The sequence below is a fragment of the Penicillium rubens genome (assembly GCF_028828025.1).
Source record: "Penicillium rubens strain IBT 27055 chromosome Unknown utg000002l_segment0_segment0, whole genome shotgun sequence".
Classification (NCBI taxonomy): Eukaryota; Fungi; Ascomycota; class Eurotiomycetes; order Eurotiales; family Aspergillaceae; genus Penicillium; species Penicillium rubens.
In genome coordinates this window covers 3877010-3890493 of record NW_026890600.1, presented here as the reverse complement: position 1 = coordinate 3890493, position 13484 = coordinate 3877010, and the positions used below count along the sequence as shown (strand labels likewise).

Below are 13484 nucleotides of genomic sequence, written 5' to 3'. Positions count from 1 at the left end.
AAAGAATCAGCTATGCCTTGTTAATGTTGACTGGAAGAGGTTCCATACTGCCTTTCCAGCTGTCCTGGGTGTTAAGTTGATTGCTGGCTTAGTGGTCTGATATGGGTTTATATGGCGCAAAAGTAATATATTTTGAGGAAGCGCAAAGAGGCAACACTGCCCAACTATCCGTCAACATGACGTGTGGATTGTTTCCCCGGCTTAATGTCCGGGGATGAAGTTGGTTGTGATGTCATTCTTCGCTCAGCCTGCAGTTGACGCTGGAAAGAAAGTAGCACTTAGGGCTTAATTACACCTAAGTTGATAGGCTAAGCGTGTCGAGAGAATGAATTGGAGATAATCATGATCATATTGAAGTCCAGGTCTAAAAGTAATCACGCAAGGATGAGATCCATTAATCAAAGCCTGCTCAGCAGCGCAAGAATCCAAGAATAGATGAGTAAATAATATATAGAAAAAAAGAAGGAAAAAAAGAAGACAAAGACGGGAGAGAGATGCGCACTTCTGCCCGGCTCCGAGCTGCGAAAACAAAACAAAAAAGCAAACATAGAAGTGAAAACATAATAGGCAGCTCGGGTCCCGGACAGACGCGGTTGTATCAATCAAATCAACGAAAAAGAAAAGCACACGTGACGTATAATAAGCAGGAAAAACATGAGTGATAAAGGAGCCACGACCGCAGGGGACATAAGTCGTGTAATACGTGAGATTATAGTGGTGGCTAGCCCGGTCACACATTGGCAAAACTCAGCAGAAGCAAAAGGCCATGTGGTAGAAGCCAACTACAGACTCATTGTCAGCCACTCCCATTCCTGACTCGCACCCTGTCCACCGGCGATACTGTGGTTCGCTGGGTTTGCGGCAGCGGGTGGTGCCATCGCCGGAGCTAATGGCACGACTTTGGACCGGCTCGGGGGAGCGGCTGACTTAGGGCTGTCGTCCGCATCTGGTTCGGATCCAGCTGGTGCTTTTTCGAGTCTGCGCTGCCGTCTGGGTGCTACTTGCACACCAGCACGGGCCTGAGCGACGCCAGCCGGGGGACCGGACTTGGGCGGGGCAGCGGCAATTGGCACAACACCGGGTTTCCCCAACGTGCTGGATCCATTGATCGAGGGTGGAGACTCAGAAGTGTTCATACGGGAGGATATCGATGTGGATGGGGCATGCTGAATGGAGTTCTTGCGGGAAGATTTCTTAGATGACCGAGAAGTACCAACAGTAAGTGTGTTGGCGCTGCTACGGTTTCGCTTCTTGATCACATCAGTCTTGAGCGAAAGTGGCCTGACGACGCCATGGAGTTTCAGGAACAGGCCACATGCATTGCACAGAGGCTGGCCCTCTGGGTTGCGTCTCCAGAGAGGGGTGGTCTGGGTGAAACAGTTGGTGCAGGTGGTCGGTCCCGCGTTCGGGTCACCGTTCTTCAACCCACCAGGGCTGCCTGGCCGGGAGGGCACCGCACTGCTGAGACCGGACTCCGGAGGGGTGCTTGGTGATGGGTGGTTTGTCGGAGGCCCGCTGGCTGAGCCATTCAAGCTCTGACGGAGCAGTGCAGCAGCATTGGGGGTCGATGCTGTACGAGGAACCTTCCCGTAGCGACGAGGGTCCTGGTTTTGGTTGCGCACCTCGCTGACCGAAGCAGCGGATCCATGCGCACGACCAAGAGTACCTCCCTGATTCCATTCAGAGGGGCCATCTATCATGTCTGTGGATCCAATCGTAACATGCTTGCGGTGCTGAGCACTGAAGCCTGGGAGGGACTGTACTGATCCGGGGAAACCTCCATCCCAATGAAGACCGGCGCTCATATCAACAGACTCATCCAAGGAGGCAAAGTCATTTGGCATGGTAATGCCTCCGCGTTCACCAAAGTTGCCATCGTCATCCTCATTGTCTGAATCTCCGCCAAAGGTAAACATGCTGCTGGCAGGCGCCGTTGTGGAGAATTCGCCGTGGCCAAGCACCTGTGATGGGTTGACATGCTGCGGTTGCGGCACCGAAAATCCAGACATATTAGTGGTTGGCGGCCCCGTAACTGCGCTCCCTGGGTGAGATTCGCCGTTGGACATGTTGTACATATAACGGGGCTGCAGCGATGCAGACAGGTTCGACTGACGCTGCTGGATATAATTAGGAATGCGGCGCTGGGTGTGGGATTCCGCGGAGGGCGCATCAGAAAAGAATATCGACTGCTCCCCTTCATAAATCGGTTGCGGGGTCGACACAGTAGACTGGTAGCCAGAAGGCGGGGGTGAGAAGAACTCAGTTGAGTTAAGCGACGAGGCGAGCGGCGTCTGGGCATATAGACTCGAGAAAGGATTTCCTGCAGTCATTGGAGAATCTGACGGCGAAAAATGGAAATTTTGCTGATATGGCCCGGCCGAATTGAGCCCGTGGTCTTCGTTGATGCCATACGTATCCAGCCCGTAGGGAATGTTGGAATGCGTGTGATGGTGATGAGGTCGGCGCGGGCCCACTGTGCCATTGCCAGAAAGAGCAAAAGCAGAAGGTGGATGATCGAGAGAGTAATCTGGCAGTGCCGCTGAAAGTTCCGAGTGCTGCGCCATCATAGCGTTGGACACCGGGGGAACCTGGGGCGAGGCCTCGGCAGGGCGCTTGCGGGTAGGAACAGAGAGGCCAGCGAAGAACTGCCGCTCGTCGACGCTCGTTTTGCGGACCCGACGGGGGACGTATCCAAACTCGGAGTTTGTTCGCTGATCCTGGGGTGGGTGGGGGAATGAGGCGGCGGTCGATGAATCGGTCATCGCGTGGTCCTTGCGCGATTTAATAGGAATTGATCCAGTGGGTGTCGCTGCGAAGTTTCGATCGACCGAAGGATGCGCGGAGTGTTCGGCAGGCGAATCAAAGGGAACGATGAAGTCATCCAGATTCATTGGATCTGAAGTGGCATCAAGGTTCATATCGTGCGAAGGATCGGGGCCAGCGGGCGATACTTGGTCGGACAAGCGCATCTGCGCGATGCCGCTCGGTGTCGGGCTACGAGCTTCCGAGGCGCTGTTCGGATATCAGTAAATCAGCTATACGCTTCAGGATTGGCAGGAGCGTTTCTTACCGAGCCTGCTGTTCCCGTTCCTTGCGCTTGAGGTTCATGGCCATCATTCGCCACGTCAAATTCTCCATGCGCTCTTGGTTGGGCAACTGAGACTTTGTCCTGGTATAGAGTTTCCAAATCTGCGCGGCCAGCGGATCTTTCCTTTGCATCTCATCAGGATTGTCGCCACGGGATGCACCGCCCGTCCATTCCGGAAAGATGGAATTGCCGAGGACACCATCATTGGCGTTAGAGGAACCAGAGGGACTGAACGGAGTGTCGAAGGAGAAGTCGTCGGACACCATATGGGAATCGGCGTCGAAATCGGGGAACGCCATAGGCTGGGATGGCCGGGCTCCCCCATGCCCTCCATGATGTATCCCCTCCATAATCTCCGATGGAGAGGGGTTCAATCAGAGGGAAGAAGTAATTCAAATAGAGGCGACCGTGGGGGGAGGGGATGAACGGCAAAAAGGTGGGTTGGATTGAAATTCCTCCGTACCCGCCGTAAACGAGACCCTTGCCGGAAGTTGATGATCGAATGCAGCCAAGCGAGAGACGATTGGCAGGATTCAGCCAACGACCAGGGTCTGTCAACGCAAGACGCCTATTAGCACGGAACGGATCTTATGATAATAATATATTATAATAAGATAATTAAGCTGACGACTGGGATGAGAGAAACGCACGATGGATCTGGAGACCACCACCCAGCCTCGACGCCTCTTGGGATTTCCTGATGAGTCGTGGAGGGGGGGCTAGACCCTCCAGACGCTCATGCCCCGAAAAGATCTATCTTTTGATGGAAGAGAAAATCCCTCCGAGGATGACAAAAGGAAAGATGAGAATAAAGTGGGATGAAAGAAGAAAGATGGAGAGGAGAAGGGAATTGTGTGGGAAGACGGGGAAAACGGAGGGCAGTTTACTGCCGACCACGCAATGACTATGACCAAGAGGTATAGGTTAAAATCAAAGATGTACTCCGTGTAGATATTCTCAAAAGAACAGAAATAACAAGAAAAGAGGGAAAGAAGAATAATATCATGTTCTGAAGAGAGAGAGGGTGAGTGACGCTGAACAAGAAGGGCTTGTAATCTATGTAATCTATATGTAAATGAATGTACCGGTATTACTCTTGTCACGGGGAAATGACCGATTTACGGCGCTTCGCTCGATTTCATTGATTTTATGTGCCACTCCCGTCTTCTTAAAGGCCGATTACTCTTTCTTTTTTAAGTATGCAGACTATTTGGGCCTACATATACATTACTCCTCCAATCAACTTGTGTCAAGGTGGTACTTTGGTATCGGATCTAGAAGGTCATCCTTTCATTCTCTGCATACTCGCACGGCCCCAGTTTTATTTTTTTTGGATTTAAAACATATCATATAGTCTGACATGGGTGTTATTTTCGAGTATAGATCTGACCGGCATCTCGAATAATCATCGGCCCGACTGGCCACGAGCTCGGTACTAAAATTGAAACTAATGTACCTCGCCCGCACCTGTGAGTCGGGACCGGTCTATACGCAGGTACTATCAATTTCTATGGCTACATAGATGGAGATAATCAGACAAGCTTGAGAAGACAGAACATGGCACTGCCAAAGACATCACATTCCTTAGCGTCCCCGGAGCCAGTCCAGATGCAGGCTAAGTGGGTACTGTTCGTTAACGGTGGAGTACATCTCCCGGTCCAGTCAAAGAGGTTTTGTAGGATAAACGAACAAATGCATTCATCTCGCCTCGAGGTCTCAATCTCTTATGCTCTGGGGTATTTCAGACAAACGATGGGAATACTCGGGATACGATGTACCCGTGAACAAGTTACAAGAAAAGAAAAGCATAATCAGATATGTGTTGATATCGAGGTTTATAGTCCATGTTCTTAGCGGGGCGGAATGATGGTAAACCGAGCAACGGGTGGATCCCCAAAGATAAGGAACGTTCTACGGGTCTTCTTTTTTGATTTCTTATTTTCCCCAAAAAAATAATAACGGAATTGGTGTTCCTCACAACTTTATAGCTTGGGTAGGGTCTGTCATATATCGCATAGTTATATTCAATGACTGGTGATCATATAAAATATAAAACCAGCAATCAATATCATCTCCCAGCGGAGTCAAGACTCACCGAGAGGCTGAGAAAGAGATCCCTATATTACCCGAAAACGGTACCACCCGTGTATGGAGACGATACACAAGACTGCCTGTCACGGAATTTCCCCGATCTTCGCCCCAAAACGAAGTAAAGTACCTCAAAAGGCAACTTCGCAAATCAAAGTCCTTCGTTGACGTCTGCCGCCTTCGCGGGGGAACTTGAGGAGGTCTTCCGTACCGGCTAATATCCCTGCGCTTTTTCCCTTCTCTATTCATTAGTTTGCCACCGGGACACTCAAGGCGGGGTTAAGGTACAACTCCGGCCGCCTCATACGAATTCAGAGCCGATCGCAGGATTCTGTATCATATAGATATCAAACATCCTCGTGAGCCTGGTCGCAAGTGGGGACGGGGACCCGGATCGGGATACGGAAACAGGCACGCGAGGCCTAAACGAACAATATGTTCCCAAATAACGCATTGGGAGTAATCAGCTCCAATATGCATGGAGTAGGGACTGTTTTTTTTTTGGGCCCCACTACCCACCCTAAGTCGGGGAATCATAGATAAGAAGTGCTGATAGGAATGCAATTAGAATGTAATTAACCATGGTCATCCTGATAGAATGCAGATCGGTGGAACTTTCCACCTTATCTCTCTTTGTTAGCATAAAGTACATGACCTGAAGGTCATACGTGTTCCTAATCATATTGTCAAATCCAATTTAGATCAGGGATGTGAGTGCGGGAATATCACTGTCTGTCTCAGGCACCCGGATCAACCCGGATATGTCTGTCGCGGGGGAAAGCACTGGGCAATTATTACCATCAAGGCACAGGTGGGCCGTGGCGTCCTGCACATTCAGCCCTCGACGCCAAATCTGACTGGTACTTTGGTCATGGTCTTTCTCCCCTCCCATAGCAGTGCGGTGAGGGGTTGTAAGGTGTTTTTTTTTTTTTTTTTTTTTTTTTCCCGTGCGGTTCTTGCGGTTATGCGAGAAAATCTTTAGAAGGTCGAGACAATTGACTGATTCCATATGAAGAAGCGATTTCCTAGGGGCGAAGAGCGTGGAGACAGGAACCCGACACTGCGCATATGTAACGAAAGCAAACATGGAGTCCGTTTTTGGGTGAGCGGACTTGACATGGTTGCCATTTGACAGATTGGACCGATTCGACCGAGTTGAACCCGAAGTGAAGCCGAATTCCAAAGGGAAAACCAGGGACAATGGACTATATATACGTTGTACTCAGCAGCCCAAGAATATTGACGCCATGCCGTGTGGTTATCCACCAAACCGTCTCGATAAGACGTGACGCTACCTAAGGGGCTAAACAATGTGCTCACTGAGACCGCAGCCAACAAGGAGAATCCTAGGTATCTCCAACGAAAATTCAACGTGCAGAGATAAGACCCCTGGCACAATTATGCATTATCATTGGAGCTATCACCTACACCGCCATCATACTGTTACTCTGCTATCTCCGGATTTCGACCCCAGAGTCTTACTTCCCATCGGATCTCCGGGAGATCCTCCAATGCGGATCCCGGGGTGTCGAGTTGCTATATTGTAAATGGACAGTGGACCCTTATCTCCTACATCGTCCAGGGTCGGCTCTTGTGTGAGATAAAGTGGAACATATCTCTGATGTGACTGATCTTCAAGATTCTTGATTACATCTCGCACAGATATGGGAATGACCGAACCATTGGTGCGATCTGGGATATGAACACTGACGCTCCGCCATCAACGGAGCACGCAATCAAAATTGACAACCCGAATTCTCTGGTTTATCTTCCCAATCTCTTCTTCCTTCTATCTTCGTGCAAGTGCCCTATCAAAATTGATTCGCGAACACATTGATGTACAAATCAATGCTGGTTATTTGTTATCAGAACTTCTCGCAGTTCTCTATCTGCCTATTATCTATCTGCCTATCTGTGTCAAGGAATCTGTTATCACGAACTCGGATGGCCCCTGGTCCAGAGTCAATTGCCATTTATGTACGTATATCCAGCGACAATTTATCCTTACAGGCGCGATGCCCTTCACGGGGTATCAAGCAGTTGATTGGCTTCTCTCGGCGAACCAATACCCAGACCGGGCTTTTGTGCGAGTTTCCGTTTAAGAACAGAAAGGATTCCGGACCAATAGAGCCCCGAGAACAGTCAAGGTCCTGGCATGTTGTTCACTTCTTTGCATGTGAGCTATTATGCATCACTCACTCTCAGCTTTGCCACAAATATTCGACGCAAGCAAGAATAAGATCCCCTATACGGAGTACTCCGTGCTACTATTGTGTGACCTACAATTAGCTGTCGACAAAAGCAAGGGTGCACCGTACATCTACACTTTTATAAGCAAGAAACAGGAAATTCATATATCATATCTACAGTTATGCTTTTGCAGTACATCGAGGATAGACCAATGAGGACTCTGGAAAGACGGCCGAGACATCCCAGGAAAGATAGATATGCAATGGAGGTATTGTGCAATATGTACAAACGAAGTATGCGTTTCCAGCACAACTTAGGCACGCGCCTTGAAGAACCAGCGATAAGATCGTAGCCCATGGACAGAAGAATAGGACAAGGTGTCGAAATCACCCCATCGTGATTGCAACGAGGTATAGCAACCCTTGAATTGTTATTCTATCTCGGCCGTTGAGCTGGTCCATATCTTTCCCGCATACAGGTGTTTCATCTTTCCAATGAGACAGAGGCGACAGAGATGAAAAGGGTATCATGTATTGACGAAATAACACATAAATTGACCATGAGAATAAAGGGGAATGAAGAGGAGAAAAAGTCTATATCGATAACCCAAAGAAAAGCTCCAACATATGAGGTGAAATGTCACTCCGATCCAGACAACCACCGGTCAGAAAAAAAAGGCCCCCGCGTACAAATGGGGGAGAATGCCACCAAATGAGATAGAGAAAAGCACGCAAAAATAAACCGAGTTCAGAGAGAGACCCCGAAGAGATGGAGGGAAAATGAAAACGTGGGACTATGCCATGATAGCAAAAGAAGAGACAAGAAACCATGGAAAAAAAAAAAAAAAAAAAAGCCACCCGAAAACCCTTGCGCCCGCTAATGACCAGCTGCGAAGCAGACCCGCCACGGTATATGAGGATGAGGTGAAAATGTAGAAGATGAAATGCCAATTGGGGGTAAAAAGTGTATGTCCCACGGGGTATTAGAAATGAAACAGGCCGTCTAGGAATGTGATGTGTAACGTGAAGAAACTCGGACTCGAGGAAATGCAAAAGATGTAAGCGTGGCAGAAGAAGAGGTAGAATATGGCGAAGAAAAGAAAGAAAGGCTTCATGGGTTCGGTGACTGTGACGGGCCTCCGGGGTGTCCCATGGGAGCAGCATTAGGCGGGTATGCATGTTGCGGAACTGCGTCGGCGGAGTACATGGGATATGGCACCACGCCCATTCCAGACATAGCACTCATATCCTGCCATTGCGGATAGTTCATTCCTGGTGGGTATGAGACTGATCCTGGCGTATGCATCTCAGGCGTGCCTGGCGAGCCTTGCGGGGCCATGGCACTCGGCGCAGACAGGGATTGTGCAGGTGTGGTCATTCTCCGTTTCAGCTCTGGAGGCATATGTGGGTGAAATTGATTAGGGTATGGTGAGGCCATCTCCTGTCCAGGATAGCTCATGGTTCGTGGCGGTGGCGGAGGCACCTGCCAAACTGTTCCGTCTGGCTGCATAGCGTATGCCGTCTGGCCCAGAGGCTGCGCTTGGCCCCCCATTGAAGATGCTGCAGATATCGGCGAAGGGGGTGGTAGGCCGGAGGATATGCTCCCGGGGTTCCATAAGTTGGGTGACATATTCATCATCTGACCCTTTCCGGCTGCCATTGTATTCAACAGCTGCGGGTCCGCTATCGTCGTAAATTCATCCCACGCGACCCCCGTATCCATTGGTTGATGCCCAGCGAAGTCTCCTGGTCCCATGGGCCGGTCTAGTTCGGATCAGTCAGTCAATGAACGCGCCTGGATTGCAGTCCGGGGATGATATTCTGGATGACATAAACCTACCTGGCGTTAGACTCATGTTGCTTTGAACCATTCCGACGTTGTAGGTTGACATGTCCTGCGCGGACGAGGTGTTCATTGGCATAGCCTGGTATGGGTAGAAAGTCTCGGCGGGATCGGACATCAAATTAGTCGGAGAGGAAGCAATCGGTGTAGTGTTTGAGCGCTCGGTTGAGGGTGTCTCCAATCTCGAGCTTGGTCGTGATTTCTTTTCAACCGGTGGTTGCTGGTCCACTGGGAAAAACTGACAGTCCTTTCGCAGTCGAATGCAGTTTTCACATCGTCCTTCTGTATCATCTGGCGCCACAAGACATCGGATCTTTCGTCGTCGGCAGTGCACTGTAAAAGTATAAGTAACATGGTCACATGCGAATATCCCATTCTCAAAAGCAGGGTTGGGTTTATTTTCTCTGGATCGACACACGTTCGCGTTGCGAAGAATGACGACAAGCATAAGGGTGGTGGTTTCTTGGGATTTGTTACTGACCACATGCGACAGAGGTCCGATGATATCCTAACTTATTGCGCTTCTTATCATTTGCGTCCATGGCGCTCTGTGAGTTTGCTGTTGATGCCATATGGTCGACAGCTGCTGGCATAGCTCCCACGAGCACGGTTCTTTCGTTGTATCGATCGAATGCGCATCAAAACCTCGGGCGAAGCGAAAGTTGTGCTTGGCGAAGCAGATGGCTGAGAGTACCTCGAGGCGTGATCAGAGGTGAATGCGACAAGGACCCGCGCAAGACCATACAGACACTGCCGAGAGAATTTGACCGTGGAGTGCCTCCAGAGGATGACGCTGCTTCAATTCTCAGGCTCTGATCCACATACGCCACACTGGACAAGGTATGATATTGCGCGCGTTTCAGGTCGAGGATATTGGGGGGTATACGTTAGGGCCCGCCGTGTGTCTCAAAGTATAGAGGTAATGGTGCAATAGAATGGTCGAGGATAGATTGGATTTCTGGGAGCCCCAAATTTCCCAAGTCGAGTAATTGCGAATTAATCAATGATAATTATAGTGATTAAAGTGTTGGAATGCCGGGGGTTTGGACGGGGTTAGGGCCGAGAAGTTTATTGAGGCCCTTGAGATCGAGGAGGAAACCACACTAGGACAAGTTGAACAATAATAACCAAAAAGATATTAGTAAGAGGGGAAAGGGAAAAAGAATAGAAAAATAGAGTATCCAAAGGAGCGAATATGAAGTGAACGGTGTGAAGAGAAGAAGAGCAGATCGGAGATGGTAGGTATAGTCCAACAGGTAGAAGCTAATCGCGGGGTGAAACGCCCAAAGGTCTTGTATTTTTATTTTTTTAATGATTTTTTTTTTCTTGGGATTTTTGATTTAATTTAATTTTCACAAGTATGTATATCAGTACGTGGAACAAGGTGGCTCTCATACCAACTAAGACTAACACGGATGTATCGACTTAGCCCAAATCAACTGCAGGTCATTGTCAATGGATGATCAGTTCAGGGGTCCACGGACAACTTCCATTAATGCTCTAGAATTACTCCGTACTACGAAGTGTATTGTAGATTTACTGGCGCTTGAATGGTTGAATGGGAGAGTATTTCTTGTTTTCTGCAAGGTTTTCCTTTTTTTGTCCTTGTTCGTAATCTCCCTTTTGTTACCTATGTAGTTCCTGTTTTCAAATCCTGTCACCTTCAGATTGGTCCTTGGTTGATTAGGTAAACTTGCCAATCCCCCTGATTGCGTACTATAGACCCCGTTCTCCAAATGAAGCAGAGACGAGGAACCATGGTCTGGGAGCCCTGACAACAGTGGGGATGTGTGGATATTGGACGGTGGCCTCTCAAAATGTACAATACCAGTTAGGCTTAGGGCCAACAAGAATACCTGTCAATCATTGATGAACTGGGGAATACTTCCTTCATGTCCCGACTAGGTGATTGGTGACGCGAGCTTAGGCCGGCACTCAGAACCAATAGGCTTGTTGGTTTGAGGGTCCATCAAAAAGAACCTTCTGTGTCCGGTCATTTCGGAGGCTGATCACTAGAAACCTAGAGGGCTTCTCGAAGGGGAAGCAGTACACTTCGATCCAAGGGATAATGACCACATGGGCTTCTGGAAGGCTAGAAATTCCGTTATCCCATCTTTCTACTCCGTACTCCGTACTCCGTAACACTATATGAACTGAAACGAACCATCAGTTAATTTGTGCTAAAAACAGATTCAGGGTCCACGACCGAAATGTATCAGGTTATTGGTTATTGTTTTAAATCCAGTTTTCTTTTTTTTTTTTTCTTTTGCTTTTTTTTTTTTTCGTAGTTCGTTTAATATACATTACCGTTTATTTTTTCTAAAACGGAAAAGGAAAATAGGTGATTTTTTGGGTATTTGCCCCTTTTCAGTAGCTTTTCATCCTCATTTGGCTGCCTTTAGCCAAAAAAGAAGAAAACCGTCAAAAGATCCATGGAAATAGTGGACCAATCAGTGACCACGGACCTTACTTCATGGAACCACAATGTACCTTGGATGAAAAGTCTCTACTCCGTACCTAATTGTATATCCAATGCTAATAGGACAGTCTCACTGTTTCAGTGTTAAGGATGGCGTGTCTGGGGACAATTCCTAGAGACACGTACGCGGCCCTTTTAAGATTTGATTCTACTACAATCAAATATAACATTGTACTTTGAAGACCAATAGACATAAATCTGCATCTACACAGCCCTGGACTACACCCAAGTAGGATAACCGCCCGAAAGCCTTAAAAGATTACTACCGATGATATAATATATATAATGTAATATACAGCATAGGTAACATAATGCGAATTGCAAGCGATCTCACAAACCCTGCGTGGGGCAGTCAAGGTTTAATTAAGGATCGTCCCAACTTTGGTAGCGTGTTACAGGTTAGGTCTTGGCATTCGCATGGGGCTCATCTCGGGGGTTTTTCCTTCTGTCTCAGCTTCCATGGAGAATCATGGAAGGGCAAGGTTCTTAATGGAGAAATCACGGGGAATCAGTGCTTATTTTACTCGGTATACTCCGTATGGTATAATGTACCTGTTCGAACAGATGAGACGGGGACAAGAAAAAAAGGGGCTATTATCAACTCCCACCGGTTAAACCGAAGGGGAAATCGTGTCAAATCCGGCGTGGGCTTAGGGAACATTATTCTCGTAAGTGGACTCGAGTGCCCAGGTGGACAGTGATCTTCATACAGTGTTGTATGGTGTATCACGTCAACAAAACCCCTCAAGGCCAATAAACGCCACCGATTACCGTACTCTCCCTCGTGCCCTTCAGGACATGTACTAGGAGTGTCTAATGTGTAATGTTATTGTACAATATATTTATGCTGCAACTTCGAAGTTTTTCGAGGGGATGCTTCCACCGCCCTTTTGCGAAGGAAAAACTACATACAACATTGTGCTGCCCACGCTCTGGCCCCGCAATTCAGCACACATTGGTCGAAGATCGACGAGCACGGGTCTCAAGAAATGCACTTGAGTCGATATTATTGGGTTTCCCATAGAGAATCATTGGAGTTGAGGTGTGTCCGCAACTAAACTATCAGCATATGTATCGTGACGCGGCGAATGTAAATGCGATAGATCTCGCAGTAGGTGTGAGGCAACTCCGCAAACCATAAAACCAATGTATGTTCGAGTGAATGTTGTATGTTGTATACAATATACAACACATTGCGGAAAGGTCCGCAATCGGGCTCGCTTGGACAATTAGGAAAAGCCCCAACGGGCGTCGCGTCGTTGTCGATCGGTCAATTGTTTAACCTGAAACAAGGGTCCAGTAGTCCAGGGCTGAGCCAGATCTCGGTTGTTAATCTTAGCCAAGAATACACTTGGTGGATAGATGTAGAAGAATCTTTGCGTTCTTAGATGTCGCTTAAGCAGGTATATACTAGGTTACCTAGGTACATAGTTAATATTGTAGTTTTTATTGTTCAACATCCAATTCAAGAAATGCCCCTAACTATTCCTTTCTGGGATTAGTGGGAAAACCGCTGCCAAATCCCAACTGCCGAGCTCCGCAGTGGCGTGCAGGTATACCCTATAAGCTAGTTATTAGGCGTGCTATGATGACAGTTCTTAAGGGAATCGCATAGCCGACAGCGAATTTCTTTCACTTTGGTCTCTCACGTAGCATACATACTTTCGGGGTTGGTGATATTTTAGAATGTCTACTGTCTACTCCGTGAGCTCTACATCCCTGAAGCAGGAACTCTACAAGGTAACAAGGCTTAATTTGCCCAAGAGACTATATATGCATAAGTATGCATAAATATGC

At 48.1% G+C, this 13484-nt stretch overlaps 2 protein-coding genes across 2 annotated transcripts; both read right to left on the bottom strand.

Annotated features, from left to right (window-relative positions):
* Window positions 1–782: 782 nt before the first annotated feature.
* On the bottom strand, window positions 783–3438 carry N7525_003951 (GATA-type transcription factor; the record flags this gene model as incomplete). The annotated part of the gene is made up of 2 exons (XM_002566290.2): window positions 783–3012; window positions 3071–3438. 2 exons carry the CDS (start codon window positions 3436–3438, stop codon window positions 783–785), a joined length of 2598 nt encoding a protein of 865 aa, XP_002566336.2.
* A 5038-nt stretch (window positions 3439–8476) lies between these two features.
* Window positions 8477–9801, bottom strand: N7525_003950 (putative C6 finger domain protein; the record flags this gene model as incomplete). The annotated part of the gene is made up of 3 exons (XM_002566292.2): window positions 8477–9129; window positions 9206–9541; window positions 9690–9801. The coding sequence occupies 3 exons, from the start codon at window positions 9799–9801 to the stop codon at window positions 8477–8479; spliced, it is 1101 nt and encodes a 366-aa protein (XP_002566338.2).
* Window positions 9802–13484: the final 3683 nt, after the last annotated feature.